The sequence below is a fragment of the Salvia miltiorrhiza genome, chromosome 8 (assembly GCF_028751815.1).
Source record: "Salvia miltiorrhiza cultivar Shanhuang (shh) chromosome 8, IMPLAD_Smil_shh, whole genome shotgun sequence".
In the NCBI taxonomy this organism is placed as follows: domain Eukaryota; kingdom Viridiplantae; phylum Streptophyta; class Magnoliopsida; order Lamiales; family Lamiaceae; genus Salvia; species Salvia miltiorrhiza.
Window position 1 is genome coordinate 28,727,711 of NC_080394.1, and position 9,530 is coordinate 28,737,240.

General features: G+C 39.9%; 1 protein-coding gene across 1 annotated transcript; it reads right to left on the bottom strand.

The window, feature by feature from the left end:
• Positions 1-6,663: 6,663 nt before the first annotated feature.
• On the bottom strand, positions 6,664-9,221 carry LOC130998286 (protein FAR1-RELATED SEQUENCE 5-like). The gene is made up of 4 exons (XM_057923717.1): positions 7,707-9,221; positions 7,320-7,384; positions 6,894-7,270; positions 6,664-6,758 (listed from the first exon to the last, which is right to left on the bottom strand). The coding sequence occupies exons 1-4, from the start codon at positions 9,219-9,221 to the stop codon at positions 6,664-6,666; spliced, it is 2,052 nt and encodes a 683-aa protein (XP_057779700.1).
• Between the last annotated feature and the right edge of the window lie 309 nt (positions 9,222-9,530).

A 9,530-nucleotide genomic window follows, 5' to 3' on the forward strand; every position in this document is an offset into this window, starting at 1 on the left:
GTATATTTGCAACAGCGTGAGGGAGTCCTGGCCACAAGCATCCACCCCCATCCGAAAGTAACCATCTACACCTTGCACACCATCGACGATGCACAAGAATAGCTCATTCTGCATCCGAAAATGACGCTGAAAAAATATTTGGGGTCGTACGTCGAATTGTCGTTGAAGTAATCTTGAAGAAGCTGTTGATGGGTAGCCTCACGATCATGATAAACGAACCCTCTATTGGAAATAACACGTCGTTGGGGTTGTGGTTGGGGAGTGAAAAATTGAACAACCATATTTTGTGATTGGACGATGATGTCCATGATTTCCTTCGTCTCCCCATCGGGCGAAGACGAAGTATCATCGAACTATGAAGCCATTTTGTGATAGGAAAGCAAAGATGATGAAGAAATGAAAGGGAAAGAGTGAAATAGGTGAAAGAAATGAAAGGGAAAGAGGGGTTTATATAGGAGTGAAAAGAAAAAAAAAATAAAAAAAAGGAAAAAAAAAATAGCCGTTTATGGCCGTTACATTAGATTTTTTTTTTTTTGAAAATCGGCTGAAATAGCCTTTGGATTAAAAAAATCGATTTTTTTAATACAGCGCGTGCATTGCATGCAACTTTCATAAAGGACGGATGAGTCGGTCTCGAGTCGCATGGGGCTTACATCGGTCGACTCATCCGAAAAACAACTCGAGGTCCCACGGATATGGATGCTCTAAGACCGATATGGATGCTCTAAGAAATGAGTCGATGTTTAATTAAATTGATGTGAAGTAAGTTATATATCAGCATTGATGAGTCTATTTCTCTTTGAATATTTATCTGGTCTCAACTAAAATAAAATAATCTTAATTGTAGTCGAGAGGAATGTGATCATCAACCACCTTAATTTCTATACTCAGAACTGAGCGCCATATCCAAAGAGAAATGTTTTAGCTCTGAATGGCATGGGTAGAGAAACTCTTTGATCAAGGACAACGAACATTAGAATGACAATTACTGAAACATCATGGTCAGTCCTGAAGAGATGGTAGAGTCTTACCTGCCCAATGTGTATTACACATTGACGTTCAGATCTTGACACGTTGCAAATGAGAAAAGTGCTTTTTAGTTTGGTTTTTCCCGAGCCGGACCGAGTTTCTCAAATTAAATACCGCCCCATTTGTTTGACTGTTCCTCCAATACCACCATCTCTTTCGATGTTGCCACCTGTCCCTAGTAATCTTGTAGACCCTCCCTATGTTTTTCAAATTTTAGTGGGACACGTTTCATTCATCTAAGCTATTGTTTAATTCCTCCATTTATTTCACACCATTAGATTGTATTAGTCCTAAGCTAAATTTTTATTGGAAGCACACCAGTGTATTCTAAATTTTTATTGGAAGCATGCCGTTGGAATCAAAATGCAAGAGTTTACGCATGAGGATTGAGGACGAGCATACGTTTGTGCTTCTGAATCGTGAAAACTCTAAAGATTGAAGCTTTGTTGCGGTGTAGATATTAGGCTTGTGATGGATACGCCCAAAGACTTAGATTCTGGTATTTTTTTATTTTTTAATAGATTTTTCTTCGGCGTTTTCTGCATCCTGTGACACGTGTGGTTTACTCGTGGTGGGTTTTTCTGCTGTATTCAATTTATGTATTTTTTAGTTGCGATAGATGGTTAAAATCGAATGAAAGCATTAAATGAATGGTTATTATGAAATAAATGACTGAAATTGTGTTGTTTACTTTTGTAGAAGAACCGTAATAAATGCCTGGAACTTTGTTATTAAAGTGTTGAAATTTTACTTTTAACTTTAGGAATTATTCACTGAAATCCAGTTTGCTATGTTGATCGGCATTATTAAAATTTTTTGCCATAGAAAGAATGCGCCATTGTATGTGATGATAGTGTTTAATTGTATGATATTTGCTTAATTTATGACGTGTTAGAGTTAATAGTTTAATTTTTTCTATTTGTTTGTTGTCATTATAGTGGTTTCATTGACACCGAGATGCCAATTGTGGTATATTGGAGAAATACGGGAACTCTTGTCGGAGGCACACATGTGCACCTTGCGTGAGTCATGTTTAGGGCATTTGTTGGATATTGGTGAGATCAAATTTCAAGGGGAAGTGTTCAAACTGTTATGCAGGAGGCTTCATTCCAACAGCCTTGACAAAAATTCATTAATATTTAACTTTGGAGACCCTGCTGTTGAATTTGGAAAAGCGGACTTTTGTGTCATGACAAGATTGAAGTTTAGCGGTGATACTTCACTTCCCAAACAGTCGAAATTCCATGCTGATGTGTTTCTTTGTCGCAACGAATTAGTATTTAATGATATTGTGAAGGCATTCCATAAGGAATGTGAAGTTAGTGGAGGAAAGTCTGTTAGGAGTTTGAAATTGGCTTACTTAGTACTAATTTATGGGATTTTGTTGTGCAATGATGAAGATAGTGGTAAAGTACAGTTGGGATATTTGCATTTGATGGACAATCTTGAGAACTTCAATCTATTTCCTTGGGGTCTCGTTTCATACCAGTATCTTGTTACTTCCACGCACCGATTGAAGCGCGAGTTATCAACTATTGGTAAAGAGAGGCCGACTCAGTCATTGGAAACCTATGGTTTTTTCTGCGCATTACAATGTTGGTCCTACGAAGTAATTCCTGCTCTTGGAACTTTCTGTGCCACTTTGAATACGGAACATTTGACAACGTTTCCTCGAATTTTGAAATGGATTGTTAGTCGCAACTTAACGCTGAAAGATGATGGTTTGCACAAGTTTTTTTGTCGGAGCATGGATGCCAACCCGTAAGTAATTGTTTTTGTATTTGTATTATGCTAGTTTATTCTGTATTGAAACTTCCATTATACGTCTGCTTGTTAAGTGGAGAAATATCCTTTTGCTTTGCATGGTTATATAGGTACGCATGTCTTTGACAACAAGTGAAGTTAAAAGAATAGGATCACTCGGCATGACTCTATCCATGTATGTGTCATCTCCGCCTCCATTCACTGACCTAACAAGGCCTGTTGGACGCAAATTAGAATTCGGTAGTGGCGACGGGCTTCAGTCGAATACCAAAAAGGCAAGTACAAAAAGGAAAACTTCACGGCCGGGTATTTCACCCAGGATGAGTACTTCATCTAAGAGTGTCGATGCTTTGGATGTTGAAATAATTGAACCGAAAGAGTTCAAACGAAGCGTGCCGAAGTCTACCAGGAAGCGTAAAGGTAGTTGCCATGGATTTGATGCCACACCTCGGAGCCATAGCAATTCGAATTCAAATTTTGCGACTTCGGAAGGTGCCACAGTCGTAGGGGATGGAAAGTTGAATGTGAGTTTTGTGATATTATTTCATCAAGTTATTTTATTTTTTTTGTGCTTTGACATGAATGTCATCTTTCCTGTTTGCAGGACATTAGTAATTTGTTGTTGAGCTTGAAGGGCCAAATAAAATGTAAAAATAATCTTGATTTTTAAGAAAAGATATTTGTATTAGAAATATATATCTAGAATCAAGGAAATGTAGAGAATTCTAGAAACTAAATATTAAATGCCTAATTAGATATATTATTGGTGCAAGGTTGATTTAGCTAGATTTTTTAGCAAATTATAATATACCCTCGCTTATGGAATGAATCGTACATAATAATCACAACATTAAACTAAAGCATACAAAGTTAAAAACAAAGGAGAAATATATATAACTAATCAAAGTTGAAAGTGGACGTGGGCCATAACGTGTGGTACACTGAACATCAGGTGGCATTGTTAATATTGAAACTAAGATTCCAATAATATGAAAGTCAATTTTTTTTAATAAATGATTAATTATGTGGAAGACTGGAAATTTATGTACAATAATACTAAAAAAATTATGACTAATTACGCTAACGTCTGAACTAAGATTCCATTAATGTTATTTTCCGTGAAAACATTTAATAAAAGAAGGATTCGTATTCATATTTATGTTTTTCCAGAAATTTAATTGTTATGCCACAAATTCATAACAAATATGCATTTCTATTGTTCATGACTTAAGCTTAAATAGAGTAATTGGTGCATGAGTCCGAAATTATATTTGATCTCGCTACATGACGAAATAATTTAAAATTTTGTATCATGTGCAATCCATCTTCCATTAATTGCACTGTGCAGAATTAATTATTTAGTAGGTCAATGCCTTAACCTAGTTAGGGTTTTGATACGGACTACCCATGCACTGGTGGGCAGACAGCCTATGTTTCTTAGAAATCGGTCCATTGAGAAAGCGACAACACATCACTTAATGCTCTTATCCGTAATCTTCTCCTTCAGCATTTGCTTCATTTTGTTTTTTTAAGGGAAAATTGCACCTAAATACTCAAACTTTGCCGAAAATTCATTTTTGACGCGATTTCAGGATTTTACATTTTAATACACCAATTTAAGAAGTTGTTCAATTTTGACACAATTTTGAATTCCGGCGACCGGGATATTAACGTGGCAGCCGGAATCGCCACATCATCGCCACGTCACACACACACACACTCTACCCTCTCTCTCTCACACCCCACTCTCTACACGTCAGCTTCCCCCCACCACCCCCGGTCGGACCCTCCCTTTTCCCCAGAACCGCGTCGCACCGCCGCCGTCGAGCCCCCAGCCGCAAACCCTCTCTCCCGCCGTCAGCCACTTCCCCCTCCCAGAACCGCGTCGCACCCGCCGCCACTTCCCTCACCGACTTCCCCCACCACCATCACTCTCTCTCTCACCGCCTCTTCCACCGCCGCCCCTGCTCTCCCCACCACCACACCTCTTCCTCCACTTCCTTCACCCATGCTCTCCCTACCACCACACCTCTTCCTCCACCGCCTTTCCCCACCACCATCACAGATCCGCCGCCCCTGCTCTTCCCCACCACCAAACCTTTTCCTCCACCGCCTTCCCCACCACCGCACTCCCCACGACTCTCTCCCTCCACCGCCCTTCCCCACCAACAAAATCGACGAGGGATTAGGGCTCGATTTCTCCTCAAATCCAAAACCCAAAACCCGAATTCACCTTGCAATTCCCCGATTCAGTACTCCGACAACGCGTTTCTGAGGACCACGACCCCGATTCGGTACTTCGACGATGGGCTCGGCGGTTGTGGGGGAAGTGGCGGCGGGTGGTGGGGGAAGAAAAAGGGTCCGACGCGGTGGGAGTAGGGGGAGGGTCCGACGGCCGCCTGCCCACGCTTCTTCTCCAGCCCCCTCTGCTGGGGCGGCGAATATGTGTTGGTGGTGGGGAAAGGAAGTGGAGGAAGAGGTGTGGTGGTGGGGAGAGCAGGGGTGGCAGTGGAAGATGTGGTGAGAGAGAGTGATGGTGGTGGGGGAAGCCGGTGGTGGAAGAGGCGGTTCGACGCAATTTTGGGGAGGGGGAGGGTCCGACCGGGGGTGGTGGGGGGAAGCTGACGTGTAGGGAGAGAGAGAGAGAGAGAGAGAGAGAGAGAGAGAGAGTGGGGTATGAGAGAGAGGGGGTGGAGTGTGTGTGTGTGTGACGTGGCGATGACGTGGTGGCTGCCACGTCAATATCCCGGACGCCGGAATTCAAAATTGTGTCAAAATTGAACAACTTCTTAAATTGGTGTATTAAAATGTAAAATCCTGAAATCGCGTCAAAAATGGATTTTCGGCAAAGTTTGTGTATTTAGGTGCAATTTTCCCTTTTTTTTAAATAGTCGACCTATTAAGACAGGAAACCACAAAATAAATTTAATTTGATGCATTGGAATTATATTTTCACTTATTCCACTGTAGCTTAAATTTTTTTTCCAAAGAATAGGAGTATGAACTCCTTTTTAATTTTTCAGAAACGTTAATATTCTGAAATATTAATATAACAGAAATTCGAAATACTTGTAGTTGGTGCAGATCGGTAGAAACAAAATAGATATTGGGCGTGATGTGGACATGTCCACATTAATGAATGTTATAGAAAACCAATGAAACGTTGACAGCGGATCTGGTTTTGAGATTGTAGTCAATCTTCATGTTCAGAGAGGTGTGGGCCACCTTTTTTATTTGCTCTGCAAATAAAATATATATAGGCAATTCGTCAAAGTATCTATTGTTTATATGATAACTTAAAGTCGGCGACATGGTATAACATTAATGATTAATATAAGTCAAAGGAATAAAATTAAAGATTCCAAGAAATTTATGAATACTGACTACTGTAAGGTGGGTTTGCTTTTTTTTTTTTCTAAATTACTCGAAGCTTATAAACATCTGGGGAATTTCAAATGCCAAGTAAACTATTAAAATACACGATTTCGATTTCAATTTTTTTACTAAATATGTGAGGTTATTAATTATTTGCATAACATATCACATGTCCAAATTTTTAACTGGAACTCATGAACCTCACTCATTTAAAGATATAGTATATAAAAACAATGATGCTATACATTGACCATACTTCAAATCGACAAACGCAGACGTAATAACAAACAAGTGCACCAACCTCAAAATAACGTGAAAAAACAAATTAGATGACAACTTAAAACTCAAACAGAAGTTCACATTTTCTATGCAAGGGAAACAATACAGCCACCCAAACAACCATAAAAGCAAAACAAGTTCAGTGCAGTGAGAGATAAACAATAAATGGCAAGTTCAGTGCAGTGAGAGATAAACAATAAATGGCAACACAAAACACTAATCCATTGAGAAACGATCAGGGGATGTGATGCCATGCTCCATTCCAGAATTGATGAACCCAAAATTACTTCTGTGTGAATCATCATCGTCATCTAAACAACAACAAAAAATATGAAGTTAGCTTGTGTGTATCAAAATATAAAACTACAACTGCCAAATATATAAACATGAAATTAGCTTGTGTGGATCAAAATATAAAATTACAACTTCCAAATATATATCAGTACCGTATGATGAGTGATTATTGGCTCGGCCTCCTTGTTCCCACATACTACTACACATCTTCCGTCGGGAATTTCGTTTCCTCTTTACAATTGGATTTCGGATGGGGCGATGCAAGGTCTCTTTAGTCTCAGTCTTCGACCCCTTCATCATGCTACGAACAACTCCTATCATTGTGCCAATATAATCATTGACTGCATCCCTACAAGTCTCATTATCCTTGCAATCGCTCAACAAGTCATAAACACGCTTGGCGTTGTGATTAACAAAAACCATATTCGAGAACTTGTTAGGCCCGGCACATCCGATAACCCGTTCCTTTAATGGTATACGCTCCTTCGAGTCACGCCGCCAACGATTCAAAACCATTTCATCCGGGATTCTATCCAAATTCAAATGAAAGTATACTAATAAATGCCGACAAATAATACCTTCCGTCTCCCACATATGACATGAAGACATACCCCGCTTTGTTTCCTGATTTATCATCACAACCCTATAACCATTCATAGCGGATGAAGAAAATACCTTGAAAACTGAAAGTTCGACATTTAAGTCAGGTGGTTCCTCGGTCATCTTCACGGTTATCGATTGCAGCACTTGAGACTCAAGCATCTTGAAAATAGTTCTAGTACAAAGCTCACCAAGCTGCAACATAATGCCGCTACGTTGGACAAACATACCCGGCATACCCCGACACAACGCGTCCTCCTCAAACTCGCGCGTACGCCAATTTTTTTGCATCTTCTCAAGCCAAGTACAAATTCATACACCGTTGAGGTACTGCAACACAGTTCTTTGATCACCTTGTTTGTTACCTCACTTCTAGACGTTGCATGCAACCCACCACAAAATTTGTCTAGCGTGAAGGCCGATGACCATCGCTTCCGAAGGCTATACATGTTCTTAAACCACCTATTTTCCAATAAATTGAACTCTTCGGTCATAGATTTCCAGCTAGCCTCGAACTCTTCCTCGTTCTCGCATCCATTCATACAACGGTACCACATGCTCTTAAAATGCTTGTTGTGGTTCAACGTTCCAAACTGCTTCCCTGCATTCTTATTGATATGCCACTGACACAACCTGTGACATGCTTCGCGAAATGTGTTGTCCACTCCATTCATGAGTGCTTGATCTTGGTCCGAGAAAATTACTGTCGGCTCCCTGTGATACATGGATTCAAGAAAAGTAGAAAACAACCATTCATAGGATTCCGTTTTCTCATTCGACAAAAAAGCCATAGCAAAGAGCACATTAGTACGATGGTGGTTAATCCCTATTATAGGAACACATACCAGATCGTACTTGTTAGTCTTATACGTGGCATCAATAGAGACAACGTCGCCAAAATGTTGGTAGTCTATCAGACACCTTGTATCACGGAAAAACAAATTATTAAGCCTTCCATCATCACCAACCTTCACCTTCCAATAGAAAGAAGGATCGCCCAAACCTTTGTCCGTGAAGTACTCAATCAACTTGTTCACATCTGAATTTGCAACTTTATACATTTTCCTACGGTCTCTATCCAGCTCATTGTACACATCTTTGCGTAGAAATCCTATATGTGCACGACCACCGGCTTCATTCTCCATAAACCCATAGGCACGACTTACACCAATACCGTTGGACGTCAAAGCAAGGAGCAATGTTTTCTTCGATTGCGACATATTGCGTGCTGAACGAAGTAGGTAACTCTCACTAGGGTCAAGCAATTTGTGGTTGTGCTCGTTATAAAAAATGGTCACCTTCCATCGTGAGTCAAAATCATCTCGAGCAACACGGAGCTTCGCCTTGCAATTGCACCTATACGACTGTTTTTTGCATACCGGGACTTTACCAATGGAACACTTATTGTCAGGATAGCCCTCACATGAACAATGGTAGATCTTTGCACGTACGCTGCTAGAGTTGAGGAAATAAGATTGATTTCCTTTTCTAACAGAAAAACCCGACAATCTTCCGTACTCCCGATACAGCACATGGACCTCGTCCAAGGTGTCAACATAACATCCAACATTTAGCATACTTTCCACTAAATTTCTCGACACTTGAACAGAACATGCACCTGCTGCTGTGTCGCAATCTTCAACAGAATCAAATTTGTGTGAATGAGAGAAATCTTCACCATCTTCGCCATCGACCGGATCTTCAGATTCGGCACCGGAATCACTTTCATCATGATAGCTAATAAACTCATCAGTGTTTTCCTCGTATTGTTCAGACGGACCCCCATGCTGATTCTTACTAGATTCCCCCATATCCACTCGCACACTGGAACTAGCTTCTCCTCCATCATTTGCACAAGAGATATTCAAATCTATGTTCATTTTGCCCAAAACCACATAAGATGGATCTGGAAATGATTCGAAAAAGAATAAATTAACATATTTTAAATTTAGGACTGCTTCTCACGAGAAATAGAGCAATGAAACAACCTAAGTGGTGATTAACCCACAACATACACGCCTAATCCAAAATAAATAAATATAATTTGTATGTTTCAGTGGAAAAAAAATGAAAATTTACTCAATTAATCTTAACGTCAATGTGTAATACCAAAGTTCCAAGCATTTATTACGGTTCTTCTACAAAAGTAAACGACACGATTTCAGTTATTTATTTCACAATAACCACTC

Bases quoted from the DNA above. Each gene is read 5' to 3' on its own strand.
- LOC130998286 (XM_057923717.1), bottom strand. From the start codon at position 9,221: ATGAACATAGATTTGAATATCTCTTGTGCAAATGATGGAGGAGAAGCT. The intron at 7,385-7,706 runs GTAACAAACAAG...GAATGGTTATAG, and splicing joins ATGCAACGTCTAGAAGTGAG to GGTTGTGATGATAAATCAGG. The intron at 7,271-7,319 runs GTATTATTTGTC...GAATTTGGATAG, and splicing joins TCATATGTGGGAGACGGAAG to AATCCCGGATGAAATGGTTT.